The sequence below is a fragment of the Taeniopygia guttata genome, chromosome 8 (genome assembly GCF_048771995.1).
Source record: "Taeniopygia guttata chromosome 8, bTaeGut7.mat, whole genome shotgun sequence".
Classification (NCBI taxonomy): Eukaryota; Metazoa; Chordata; class Aves; order Passeriformes; family Estrildidae; genus Taeniopygia; species Taeniopygia guttata.
This window is the reverse complement of record NC_133033.1, coordinates 30,851,664-30,865,478: the sequence shown is the minus strand read 5'-3', so window position 1 is coordinate 30,865,478 and position 13,815 is coordinate 30,851,664. Positions and strand designations below refer to the sequence as shown.

The 13,815-nt window shown below is 50.9% G+C and overlaps 1 protein-coding gene across 2 annotated transcripts; it reads right to left on the bottom strand.

The window, feature by feature from the left end:
- Positions 1-3,049: 3,049 nt before the first annotated feature.
- On the bottom strand, positions 3,050-11,528 carry TOR1AIP2 (torsin 1A interacting protein 2). 2 transcript variants are annotated; one of them, XM_030279603.4, is made up of 6 exons: positions 11,293-11,528; positions 9,694-9,894; positions 7,786-8,085; positions 7,346-7,657; positions 6,829-6,993; positions 3,050-6,020 (listed from the first exon to the last, which is right to left on the bottom strand). In XM_030279603.4, the coding sequence occupies exons 2-6, from the start codon at positions 9,725-9,727 to the stop codon at positions 5,260-5,262; spliced, it is 1,572 nt and encodes a 523-aa protein (XP_030135463.4). In that variant the 5' UTR covers positions 9,728-9,894; positions 11,293-11,528; the 3' UTR covers positions 3,050-5,259. The 2 variants fall into 2 exon arrangements, with proteins under 2 accessions (XP_030135463.4, XP_030135466.4); XM_030279606.4 differs by having other exon boundaries at positions 6,895-6,993; positions 11,293-11,522.
- Between the last annotated feature and the right edge of the window lie 2,287 nt (positions 11,529-13,815).

Genomic DNA, 13,815 nt, shown 5'->3' with positions numbered 1-13,815 from the left:
CTCCTGACCCTTCTTGCTGATCCTGCTTTCATCCCCTTTCATCACTCCTGAGCCTCCTGTGCTCACAGGGGTGATACAAGTGCACTGTGGAAGGCAGAAGGACAGTGTTTAAAATGCTGCTCTTGTCATTTCCCATCCCGAATTCAGGCAGTGTGGTTGTTTCCTCGAGGTGCAGAGGAGGTTTTGAATACTCTCAGTCAATGTGGGAACAAGGATATGGGAGAGAAAGGTTCCCTGGTAATCTTGAGACACCCTCCACATTAACCTGTGTCTGGGAAGGTTTGGTAACTCAACTGATTAAATACATCTTAAATCTTGTTAACAAAGCTACCACAAATTACTCCCAGCTTTTTAATAATTTCCAATCCAATACTCTCAATTATTTTTTCCCTACTATCTTTATTCAGACCATAAAGTAAAGCTGCCACTTTCCAATGGGCTGTGGGATAAGTTACGTGTGAGCAGACTGAGCCTGGCATGTGCAGCAGCCCTTTGTGGCGTTGCATTCAGCTCTGCCCTCACAAGGGGCTTTCCCCTTGTTGCTTCCCAGTTTCATGTGTCCTATTAACACAGAGCAGGTCTGTACTGCCACCAGGCAGCGTTTAAAGGATTCATGAGTTTCAGGGTCTCCCCTGTGGTAGCGCCCATTGTTTCACCCCAGCTGTCTCTCCATAGCCGGTGTTTTCCATTATAGGATGCCAGTCCTGATGGGGACCAACTCACACTCATCCTCTACCCTCTGGAAGTTGCCCAGGATTACTTCAACCTCTTGTTTCATTGAATTTGATTCCATCAGCCAACAGTTTCCCAAAAAATCTTCCAAACACAATCAGGAGGCGGACCATAGGCCTCTGGAATTCAGAAGCTGTGCTTGTGGTTGCTGTTACATCAGGTCCTGGTGCATTCTGCTCCCAACTCACCTGTCACAGGTAGCAGCTGCCTTCTCATGGGGAAAGTCTTGGGATCATAATTATAGAGGCTGAGAGTTAATAAAAATGCATGTGAGACTGGCCTGGTGTGGAGAGGTCTTCAGGCACATCTATTTTTCTGTGTGTGTTCCTGCTGCTGCCCAGCCTGCTGGAGGGAGTCTGGTGCTTGCCCCAGAGCAGGAGCAGTTGGACTTTTCTCTCCCTGTGAGAAGGAGCCTGTGTAGTCCAGGCACTCTGCAGACACAAGCTTTGCCCAGGACTGTGGCTGATCCCTGTTTCTACCACTCTGAGCAGCCCTAAAGACTCAGCTTTGTTAACACAGAAATCAGGGGCTTCCTTCAGCCCTAGCTGTCATTGTCTGGCCAGGTCCGCTCCCCTGTGGACATTGCCATGTCCTGGTTTTTGTTTCCCAGAGGTGTCTGAGTGGTCCCTGGGCTGCTGGGGCAGGGCACGGAGCAGACCTCAAAGGACTGTGAGCTGTGTGGAGGCTGTTGCCATCCCTTGTGCTGTGCTGTCCTGATGCCTCTGCATTGGCAGCGAGAGGATCCTTAGCTCTTGAGTGCCCTCAGGAGGGATCTGCAGAGCCTCTCCTCAGCCTCAGCATAACTGCACAGTCCAGCTACAGCAGTGAGAGGCCAAGGGGTGCCTGCCATGCCTTAGCCCCCTCTCTCTGTGGGGAACACACTTTTAAGCTGCATTATTTGAGCCTTTTCATCGCAGGCTCTCGAATCCACATCCCACAGGCTGAGGCCGAGCTCCTTTGTGCGATTCATTGTACAGCTGCTTCCCCTGCAGAGTCTGAGGTGGGAAATAAAACCAGCTTCCAGCTCCCAATATCTGCAAATCTCAATTACAATGGAGGTTTTGTAGGCCAGAAAGTGGCCCCTGAAGGAACAGCCCTGTGCATGAAGCTGCAGGAAGGTCAAGCTGCAGATGAGCTCACAGAGGTTAAAGGAGAGATGTGGCTGAACTGGGGTCACTCCTCCTCTTTGTGCCCTGCCTTCTTCCAGCTCCAGCCCGTGCTGGTGCAAAAGGGTGAGAAGGGATGTGGCAGGAATGTACCTGTCACAGGGGCAGGGGTGCTGCAGGCAGCACAGGTGAGGTGCCACACCCGGGCAGCACTGGCTGGGCCACTTGGCTTTAATGATGAGGGTGACAAACCTGGACAGCAGCACATTCACAGGGTAATTAGCACTGATTTTGTGGTGGAGCAGTCCAGGCTGGCCTTCCAGAACTGGTTTTGCCCCTCAGTTGTGCTCCTCTGTAATTCTCAAGGTGATTTTTAGGATTGTTGAGTACCTCATGTCAACGCATCCTTTTCTGCAGAGATTGGGACTCAAAAAAACCCCACCAGTGCACCTTTCTGCCTCTGAGTTTGTTCAGCTGCTCCCTTTGGACTCACTTTTGGATTCATTTGCAAGACTTAAAAAAGCAGCCTGGTTTTTGCATCAAAATAAAACAACATTGCCCTACCTGGGGACACTGGATTTTCATGTAAATCTTTGATGTAAGACCAAATCTTCTCCTCTGGCATCAAACAGGAGATGGGTGATGTTTACTTCTGGCAATCAATCACATGGATATCCATGTGAAGGCTGGTGCCATTGTTATGGCTATTGTTGTCAGGGGACTGAAGAAAATCCTCTGGTAAATCTTCTTTTCTTTTCCAGACCTTTCTCTGTTTAGGCTAGAGCTGGGCAAAATAATTCATCACAAAAGTAAAAGTTTGAGTGTGCTGAGGTGGTGGAATATCAAGTGGAACTAATCTGTTGAAATGAGAAATATTTGCTTTTCGTATTTCTGAAACATTTCAGTTGTCAGTGGATTTCAGTTTCATTTGTTATCATTAAGTATTATGCCAACTCCAGTGTCCTTCAGCCTGGGTTGAATCCAGCAGCTCTTTGGGGGTTTGTTTTTAATTTTGTATCAGTTGAAAAAGCTGCAAATATTTGCCCCAAACAACTGAGGAAAATGTTGTTTCGGGTTTTTCCAGGAAAAGCAAATAATCACTTTGTTTGCACAGCTACAGCCCTGACCTAAATAAAACTTTGCCTAATATGATGATCTCTTTTGCTTAATGAAATTAGCTGAGAAAAAAGAATGGAATACAGACTCCAGTCTCACTTTGCTGGCTTCTTTCACAATCTCACCTTTTATTTTTAAATAGAAGTTCTGTTGCAGCAGCAAGCAGATATTTGTCTTTAAAAGGCCACAAAAATATCTCTGTATTGGAAGAACTCAGGTGGGTGACACTTTCAGCAATGGGAAGTTGCCTTTGCATACCTGGGCTATGCCTTGCAAACACAGTATGTACAACAGAGAGAGAGAGAATATTAAAATACAGATTTCCAACAAAATACAGGCATAACATGATTAATTCTCTGCTGGTTCTTACATCAACACCCTGCAGAGCAGGACAGAGTGTTTTCTCTCACCAAAGTAGTGTACAGCAATAGAAAAGAGAGGGAGGAGGAAGCAACCTGTGTCTTCTATGAAACCATGCCCTGAGCTCCAGCAGGTAGTTCTCACGCTTAGCCCAGGGTTTACCACAGTTAAAACCCCTGTGATCTTGTCTTCACATCCCCAACCAACCAAAAATCTGTTCTTTGGCCAGAACATGAACAAATAACCCTCCCTCTTCCTTCATTTTGTCCCCTCCTCAAAGTTAAGGGCCACTAATCCCTTGGGACAGGTCAAGGCACACGGCAGGGGGAAGGAAGAGACAGGCTGTGGTTTTTAGGGTGCAGGGCTGCCCCTCCCCGAGCCCTCGGTGGGGCAGGTCAGCAAGGCACTGTTGGCAGGAGAGCCATGCAACACCAGGGTCCAGCTGCTGTAAGGAACACCCTGATGTGCAGCTGCTAAAAAACACCGTGGTGCTGTGGATTTGTTCTTGTTTGGACACAGAGCCTGGCTCTGCAGGGCCACGATCTGCTACAGCTGTTCCTTCTGCACAGGCACCTGGGGCTGGTCCCTGGGGTTGCCCCTTGGGTTATAATAAATGCTGTAACCTGCACCTGCCCCTCCAGGTGTTCCTGAGTTGGCTGCTCTGCCCCACAGCACCTGCAAAAACAGTGTGTGGGGAAACCACAGTATTTCTAGAAGTTGGATTTCTCTTCCTAGGATGCAGAAGAGAAGGCACGGAAAGAAATTAACCTGCTTTGTCAAGGATTTTTAGTGTTAATGGCAGAGATTTTGTCTTTACCAGCTAACCCAGCTCTGCTTCTACTTGCTTTGGCAGATGCCAGAGCTCCATCTGCCTGGAAGGGAGGCAAATGTATCCTTGGAGGGCAAGGACCTGGTGTGCTACCCTACATGGTTTGAAATACCAATGTTAACATCTACATTCATCAATAGAAGTCACCTGGAGAGAGGCTGACAGACAGGCTGCCAGCCCTGCACACAGACCAGAGATCCAGATGAAGAACAATCTGTTGTGTGGGACCAAAGCATCAGCCAGAGGAGAGAGTCACAGCCTTTGTGTGGCAAAATGATCGAGTGGACTTGTTTTAGAGAGAGGAAGCATTAAATTACATTGTATTATTCATTTTTTAACCTGTGTAATCCCTTGAGGCTTCACACTATCACAGTGACAGCAACTGTTTCATTGCTCTCTGGCTCTGGAGCTTGTTCTCTGGCACGTGGGATCCCCTCATGGGATCCTTGCCATTAGGGTAGTGTTCAAGTGCTGACGACATGAAATTTCTGGTAATTGATGTTTAGGAGAGCTATGAATTGCAAATTTGTTTGAGGATCTGGGCTTTTCCTGGTGTCAATCAGGCTGTGCAAGTAGGACACTACTGGGGCTGACAGGTCACACCCTTGACTGGCAAACTGCTTTTCTTTTTCAAGCATGCCTTCAAAATGGTGGGCTTTGAACAATTTGACCTTTCTGTGTTCCAGCAGCTCCCTGGATAAAATATATTGTGAGACTGATGAACACAACTTTAGCAAGCTGAGGGGCAGGGAGACATGAAAGAGCTGCTGAATCCCAGCATCTTTCTGTTGTACTAGTTGTGAACATTATTTGTCTATTTCTTGATAGAAATGCTACCTGCCAGGTCCTGTTTTCCCTCCTGCCTCCCCACACATTGATGTTCTCCTGTGGAACTCTAAAACACCCCCTGTGCCCATCTGCCAGAAGGAAGCATGTGTATCACTTCCAGGACTCAGCTTCCCAAATGTCCTGGATCAACTTGTACCTGTCAAACTCTTCCCAGGAACCTACAAGAGTCAAATTGAAGAGAAGTAACACCAGTTGTGCCTCTGCCTGTACCAGAGCCAGCCAGGACCATCTTTCCAACCCTCCTCGGGGCTCTGGCCATTTTTGTCCCTAGGGTTTGGCATAGCAGCCGCCCTCCTCGATGCTCTGCACCGGGTGAACGGGTAGGACCAGGTGGGAGATGCGGCTCCACAGCCCGCTCAGCTTGTCAGAGTCCATGCGGTCGTAGGAGCTGGGGGTGCTGGTGCTGGTGAACTTGGCCCAGAGGAAGTCACGGACCTTCTCCTCCACCTGCTGGAGGCTGATGTGGCTCTCCAGCACGTCCTCCTCCAGCAGCACCGTCAGCAGCAGGGCCACGTCCTTGAAGGCGGCGCTCTCGTGGTCGCAGTACTTGTAGAAGATGAGGGTGGCCCCCGCGGGGAGCAGCTCGAAGCGGTGAATGACCGCGGCTCGGCCCCCGGCCTGGAAGGCCGAGCTCAGCTCCGAGTCCACCTCCTGCTTGGCCTGGTCGCTGTGGAGTCTGGCCTTGGCCCTGCCCTCGATCTGCACCGTGCCGCCGTGCAGGGCGGCCGAGTAGGAGTCGGCCAGGCGGGCGCTGAGGCAGCGCAGGGTCCGCTCGCCGCGGCGGGCGGCCGTGAGGATGATGATGGCCGGCTGCGTGGGCTGGGACGCGTTCAGGTGCTTCCGCAGGAACTTGCGCCCGCGGAGCCACAGGTCGGGGCTCTGGCCCGGGAACCTGTGCTGCAGCTGCTCGAACTGGGACAGGAATGCCTCCACTGTGGGGTTCTTGAGGGGCTGCTGGGAGCTGGAGCTCGGGCTGCCGAAGCAGAATATGCACAAGCCCAGCACCGTGAGGCCCACGATGAAAAGCCCTGTACAGCAGGGGAGAGACACAAGACGGGAACAGGAGTCAGTCCCAAGTGACCTGCAGTGACATGCTGGAAAGTACCTACAATGGCTGTTTCTCCCCTCTCAGAGCTTCCTTCCTGCACTAGGCAAGTGGAGTAAGTTGGCCTGGAAAGGTGAAGGGGCTGCTGGCTCTGTGTTGTGAGAGTCTCACTCCAATGTGCCAGGTGAGGGGGCTGCAGCTCCAGGGATGAGGGCAAGGTTACAGCATTGTGCAAACCCTCCTGACAAAACTGCAGCTGCCCACAAGCTTTCTTCTCTTTCCCCCTCCTCTGTTTTCTTTAGGGTTTATGACTGTTCAGAGCACCACATATGGAGGTGTCTGACCCAGGTAAAATGCTGCTTTCACTGCCCTGCTCCATGCTATGAGTGAACAAAGGCCACCATGCTTCTGCTCAGAAAACAGAAGGCAGCAAGGTCCAGACACAGTGGTTTGTGTCCCTCTCCATGGCAAAGCAGAGTCTCCTTCTAACAGGAGAAATGTGTTGATGCAGATCAGCAGCATCACTGTTCCTGCTTAGAGCCCCACAACAGAGCAGGGCTGGGGAGTGGGACCCTCAGCACAGCAGCCCCCCAGACCTCCCAGGACATCCCAGGGCACCCACAGCATGATGACCACAATGTGCCAGCTTTTGAGGCTGAAGAGCTGGAGGGGAAGCTGCCACTATAGGCTCAAACTGAGCCTGCATTTAAGGGGATGTTTTTTTTCTCAAACCCTCAGAAGAGGCTGTGAAAGGTCTCGAGAGAGAAGAGTAATTAAATGTGCTTCATTACTTGCTCCTGGAGGATCAGTGCCTTCTGGTCGATGAGTAACATGCAAGGGAAGCTTCTTTTCCTCACCTTTCCACAGGAGGGACTTTTTGGCCTTCTCCTGCTCTGTGTTTTGGGTGGTGATGTTCTGCAGGGAAGACAGAGTCTCTGGGTTTGGGGCTGTGTCCCCTGCAACAGGAGAAAAGAAATGAGCCACTCACTGCCGAGGGAACAGGTAAATGGAGCTGTAGTAAGCAAAGCAGGAGCTCCCAGCTGAGGGAATACTGCTTTGGGTTAATACTGCCCTGAGTCTTGGGCTGGGCAAGGAGAAAGACAATGCAGAGTGCAGTGTGGCTTCATGCCTCTCAAAGCACAACAGGAGCCAAAGGTGAGAGAAGGAGAGAAGCCAATTAATTTCTTATACCTTCTTTGCTGCTTGACTCCAGGAAAGTGACAACGGCTAAGAGACATCTCACCCAACTATTGCTCTAATGCCTGTGGGAAATGTAGGAAATGGAAAAGCAGCAGTGCACCAGCTCACCTTTTGTTCTTTTCCTTAATGTGCCTTGGGACTCGCTCTCCTGTGCTTCTTGCTCTCTGAGTGCCTCTGGCTCCCAGTCTGGGAGAGTAGCACTGCTGGTCTCTGCCAAGTAGCCCCTGGGGACATCTTCTACACCAGTCACATCCAAATGTGTCATTTCACTGTCAGAGCTCTGCACCTTGCTTGTTGATGAGGCATCTTCCTCTGCTTTGCAGAGGCTTTCACACTGCCCAGTTGTCTCCCGGTGCTCCCGTGTTTCCTGGTGGACAGGGCTGTCTCCTTTGCTTTCCACATTCTCATGGCCCAGCCCAGCTGTAGGGAATAAAATTCACAGACCTACACTTCATCTCTTAGCCCAAGAACCAAAAACTCTTTCTCCTGCTCTGCCTCCTCTAAGCCAAGGCCCAAATTATCCGGCCCAAGGGTGGGGAGAGACTCACCTTCAACCAAGTCCTCTTTTTCCAGAGGTCTTTCTGAGACACCTTCTCTTGTCTTGTCAGATTCTTCTGGCAATACTTCAGTTTCCTGGGCAGCTTTCTCCTCTGGTGTGGGACCAGCTGAACCCAGGAGTGTTGTCTCTCCGCCATCAGCAGCTGATTCACACACTAAAGAGCTCTCCTCTGTTTTGCAGGATGTCTCCAGACACTTGCCTGTCACTTGGTGCCCAAGTGCTTCCTGGGTGGCCTCTTGGTGCACAGGACACTCTGCTGTGCTCCCCACCTCACCCTGGGCTGGTCCAGCTGTTGGAATCAGAGTTCATAAGCCCAGTGAGCCACACAAAAATGCCCAGTGCTTTACCACCACCCACTCAACTCCCAGTTCTGGCACTGCAGAAGCATTTACCCGCAGTGAGATGGGAGAGAACAGAGTGACCAAGGTGAGAAAACTCTTGGGTTGAGATCCAGACAGCTGAGTGAAGGGAAGGAGGGAATCAGGATGCAAAGCAATCACTCGCCACCTGCTACAAGCAGACTGATGCCAGGCCAGTCTCCCAGCAATGGCTACCTTGGAAGCCACCCCCTTCTCCCTTTCTTCCCTTGCCCCAGTTTCTGTTGCTGAGCATGATTTTATATTGTATTCAACAACCCTTTTCCCACCTTGGGTCCCTGCTCAATCTTCTGCCTACCCCTGGGTATTTGCTGGGCAGGGGCAGAAAGCCTTGATTCTGGGCCAGCACTGGTCAGCAACAGCCAAAACACTGCTCTGTTTTCAACATTTTTTTCTCTAAACCACAGACCTTACAGCTGCCATGCTAAAGCTTACTCAATCCCAGCTTATGTCCTAGGTGGGATGGGCAGGCAATTCCTTCCTTCAGTGGCAAAATATGTTACCACATCTTCCACAGATAGTGGGTTTTCACAGACAGTGATGGATTTGAAGAATTCCTAAGGCTGTTGTTGAGTACTGTTATGCCAATGCACCTCAAGCATCTGTCTGAATGTAAATGATAGCTCATGCTCTCTGTTTCTGTGCTGGAGCTGCTCTCCCAAAGAGCTATGGCAACATTTAATTAGAAACAAACACTGGAGCATAATTCAATAGAGAGATTCTGCAACTGAACAGCGTTTGTGACATATTCTGACTCTCACAGAACCAAAGTGCAGCTCAAATTTCAGGCACTATTTGTGAAAAATTGCTTATGAATGATCAAGCACTACATAAATGATTATGCTATAATTAGCATAAACACTGATAAAAAGGGTGAGGAACTCCCTTCTAATTTGAAAACAGAAACAAGGCTGCACTTATCACTTGTCAGAAGATGATTTTTACATTCTTTGTTGCTGATTATTACAGTGACACTTCTGGCTGTCTAGGACAGACCTGAGCTGGTGATGGCATCACTTTATCACTGACACATTCATAGGTACTAGTCATAACAAGGCTCCTACAGAAGGTAAGTACATGGTAGAAACTGAAACATGAGGAACTTGGAGATATCCTGCTGTTCAAGCTGGGCACAAACTATTCCCTGCCCTGCCTCTTCCAGAGTTTTTCCAACCACAGGTGGTGGAAAAATGGCCTATTATTTAAGCATCTGCAGATGGAAAGCACCAGGATGTAGGGAAGAAAGGTCTTCCAGTCTGGATCTCTCTCTTCAGCATTCCTTGTGCTGCCATCTTGGGACACAGCATCTAAACCTGTTGCAGATCAGAAACTAAAACTGAAAGTAACTTGTTCATCTTTCACCCTTTAAAAAATGATGGCAACTTGCTTTCCCTGGCCTGGAAAAGATGGGATTCTTTTACTGATTTATTTTTCTTCTGCCCAGGTTTCTCATGTCACTGCTGAAAACTGGCAGCAAAGGGATTTTCCTAGCGGATGGAGTAAGCACAGGATTCACTTACCTCCAAGCGGATCCACGCCTGGATTCTCTTCCATTTTCTTTTCCTCCTGGAGCTGTGGCTTCCTCACCGTTTGGTTTCACTTTCTCCGACGTTCATAGGGAGCTGTATCTCCCTGCTGCTCCAGAGGCTGACCAAGTCCTGCCCCCGTCACAGCCACCATCCCGTCCTGGTCCGGCCAATTCCAACCACACGCCCACAAACCTGATATGCAGAAACACGGGAGCCGCGATTCAGGGTGGAGGAGGCTCCTCCTCCGTGATTCCCAAGGTGAAAATGGGAGGATGTCGCCCCTAACCACGAACCTTCAGCCCACGGGCTGGCAGCTGCTTTGCTCCCCGTGCGCGCAGGGGTTAAGGCAAAGCGCATTATCTCGGGACATGCCAGCGGGGTGAGGCAGTGCTGTCTCATCCCTCAGCTTTGCTCCCGGACGCCAAGCCGGACTCTGGGGCTGGGCAGGCTGCTTTTGGGCAGCCAGGCCGACACGGAGCAATGGTGCCCTGCTCCTCCTGCTGCTCCCCCCGCCTGCCTGCAGCGTGTCGGACCCGGCAGGGGCTCAGCAGTGCCGGGCCGGGGGCTGCGAGCCCGGAGCCGCAGCCTGACCCCTGCACGCCTCCAGCGCTCCGGGACACGGCACAGACCGAGCTGCGCTCACTAAGGCTGTTATGTACAAAACAGCCTGGCTGGGACACTTGGCTTGGGCTAAGTACTGACATTGAAATGTTAATTAGCTAATTGTTCCTGGGAATCACCTACCTCCCCCCACCCTCACTACCATTCTAGGACTGGGATGCAAAATAATCCAGTGGAATCATGGGAGGGGGTTTTGGGGATTAAAACACCCCTAAATGGAAAAGATGGGCACAGTGGAGGGGGCTGGATGGGTGTGCACGTTGGGGAAAAGGGAACCCCATCCCTAGTCTGTGTTTGACCTGTCACCATAACCTACAGAGGACGAGACTGGACTGGGCTGTGGGAAGCAGGAACAAAGCATACACATTTCCTGGTTTTACCAGGAGGGAAGGAGAGGGACAGCTGCTGCTGAACTTCGGCAGCAGGCTCTGCACATCCTCTCACCCTTTGGCTACCAGTGTGCCGGGAGGAAAGGAGAGAGGACGGTCTGCTGGGACTTCAGATACGGACTGCACAGCCCTTCACCTCCAGCTACCAGCGTGCCACGGAGACTCCAGGGACAGACTCTGCACGCCTGCTCACCCTTCGGCTACCGGAGAAGCTACAACAGCGGGGACGAGCTCCTCGTTGAGCCCCCTGCGAGCTGACTTTTTAATAAAGAGCTGACTATTAATAAAGGCATAGACCCTGTGCATTTCAAGGCGGATGGAAAACTCCCAGGAAACTTTCCCCGCTGGAGAGCGGTGCGTGCGGTTTCCTGTCCATTTCTGCAGCCCAGCCTCCGAAACAGCAGCTTTTCGGCACAGGGGGGCACCTCGCCCCCAGCAGCGCCTCCAAGACACGGTTTGGAGCTGTGGGGTGCAGTCGCTGCCCCGCCGCCCCGCGCTCGTCCCTCCCCTCCCTGTTCCCGATGCTGACGCTCCAGCAGGAGAAGGAAGTCAGCAGAACAAAGTGGGGCTGGACGCTTACCCAGGCAGGTTCGGAGCCGGTCAGGGCGGCGATCAGAAGCAAAGAGGTGGTAAGAGGAGGCCAGCGCTGGCCTTTCCCCTTGCCCTCTGTCACAGAGGCCCTTTGGTGGCAGGACACCAGCGCACGCCCCGAATCCTCCGCTGGAAACGTGACGGTGAACTCTGCCCTTCCCCGGCTCCCGGCTGCCTGCTGGGAGCTGTAGTTTTCCTTCCCGCATCATTCCCGGGAGCCTTCCGGAAACAATAACTTCCCTTTTTTTGGCCGTGTTTCCGCGACTCTGTGTTTCTGCGCTTTTTTTTTCAGGCGCTCTGCATGACTGGCGGGTTCCTGCATTCATATCAGTGTTGCGGATTGAAGCGAGGAAACGATAGTGAGAGGAGGGAACTGCTTTGAGAGTTGATTTAGGAAAATTGCTACAAGAAAAGTAACCCAAACAGGCAGTAAAGCGCAGACTCTGGAAATGTCACGTTGCCAGTGCAGGGAGAATGGGGAGGACGGGAAATGGAGGGTCTTCAGCATCAGCCTGCGGAAAGGAAAGGAATGCGGAGCCCACCCCGTGTTCCCTGAAGTGGGGAGAGAATGCAAAGCAGGGAAAGGTCTGAGAGTGTGTGTGTGTGTGTGTGTGTGTGTGTGTGTGTGTGTGTGTGTGTGTGTGTGTCAGCCCTTGGCCTCATTTAGGCAGTGCTTTTCCCCAAAATACCTTGTTCTAACTTGGGGTGCCTGCACAGTGGCATGTATAGGCATGGGTGTGTTCCAACCCATTGCCTATTGCCCCTGCCCAGGACATGCTTCAGGGGAAAAGCAGCTTAACAGAGACAGCAATGCCCCTGGAACTCAGCTTGCTGCTTTTTCACCAGCATCCCCAGAGGAACCCTGCAGCAAATGGCTGAGACAAAACACAGGGAAAGGCAGCTGAAGCAGTGCTGCAAAGGCACTGAGTGGCTGGGACTCCTCAATCTGGGGAGCAGAGGGCTGAAAGAGGGGATGGGACTAATATGTTTGGTTTGTTTCAATTCGACTAAATCCAGCCCCCCTACTATTACTGGAGGCACTTGTAAAACAGGTAAGAGATTGGGTTCCAATGGGAAGAAAAAAGTATTTCTTTATGCTGTATGGAGGAACACTTACTGGCCCAGGGAGCACAGAGGCAGTGTCAGAGGGCTCAATAAAATGTGTGTGCCATGTTACCCGGGGGTGTCAGCCTGTGCACAGGCATCAGTACTGACACTGCTCGTGTCAGGAAGGTGATGAGAAGGCGAGGTGTGCTGGCCACTACCTCATTTCTTCCAGTGGCTTCCTCTGTCACCCAAAGAGCCTGGGAGGGGACAGTGGCCATGGCAGATCAGCACATTCCCTTATCATGATCAACCTCTCACCAGACACAGAAGAGGCTGTAAAACCAGGAGAATGGAAAAGCAGGAAGGAAAAGCTCAGCATGGCTGATTCACAGGGGCCAAGGTCACCTTGAGGGCCCTGCTCCTGGCTGCCATCAGCCTCGCTCATGACTTGATCTCCCTCAGGAACAGCCAAGGAACAGCAGAGAGGAGTTGCAGGTGGCAAGGGCTTCACGAAAATCCAGGTCTTTTCTATCCCTGTGTCTCTAAAAGCATCCAGTCCCTTCAACACAGTGTTTGGGGCTGAGGGGCCACCATTTCCATGGAAGCACAAGTGTCACGAAACTGGTGGCAAGTGTGTGACAAAATCAGGGGGTAATTTCAGCCTCTCCAGGTTGAGAACCTGGTTCCCAAAAAGTCATTTGGCAGGAAAATTAACTGGCTGGCCTAGGGCATGAAGTCATCACAAACCAGTTACAAAAAAGGACGTTGCCATTGTTATGTTGATTTTCTTTTCCTGATGTGGTATTTGTTACATCCTCTTTAATTTTTGCTTTAGAAAACAATGCTCAATGTGTGTGTTCTGCTTTTAGGACTGAAAAGAATGACAATATTTACTGCTGGTACAGTAGGAGGTATCTCACAAATTATCTCACAAATATTCACTTTCTTTTGGGTGCAACTTCAACATTTATGATGTGTTAGTAAAGAATTTAGGGTATTTTCTATTTTGAAATCTTTGTACAGAGAAGACAGGCACAGGAGTGGAGGCTGAATGAACTTCTCTCACCCAGCCTTCCTGCTGGATTGTATGGGAGTGCCGGACTCTCCTCAGTGACAGGACAAGGAGCAGTGGCCATAAACTAAAACACAAGAAGTTCCACTTCAACGTGAGGAAGAATTTCTTTACATTGAGGGTGGCAGAGCACAGGGAAAGGCTGCCCAGGGAGGGCGTGGGGTCTCCCTCTCTGGAGACATTCCAAACCCACCTGGACATGTTCCTCTGTCACCTGCTCCAGGTGACCCTGCCTTGGCAGGCGTTTTGGACTGGATGATCTCCAGAGATCCCCTCCAACCAGAACAATTCTGTGAATTTGTAAAAGGGTCTCTATTTGCTTAGCAACTCATTTTCAAGCTGGTCTTGAGCTGCTAGGGAGGGAGTCTAGAGGAGACCTTGTAGTCCTGTCAA

What these genes read in the sequence shown, in the direction of transcription:
- TOR1AIP2 (XM_030279603.4), bottom strand. Translation starts at nt 9,727, where the DNA reads ATGGAAGAGAATCCAGGCGTGGATCCGCTTGGAG. An exon ending in AAAAGAGGACTTGGTTGAAG is followed by an intron (nt 7,658 to 7,785) that starts GTGAGTCTCTCC and finishes TATTCCCTACAG; the next exon opens with CTGGGCTGGGCCATGAGAAT. An exon ending in CACTGATCCTCCAGGAGCAA is followed by an intron (nt 6,021 to 6,828) that starts GTAATGAAGCAC and finishes CCTGCTGTACAG; the next exon opens with GGCTTTTCATCGTGGGCCTC.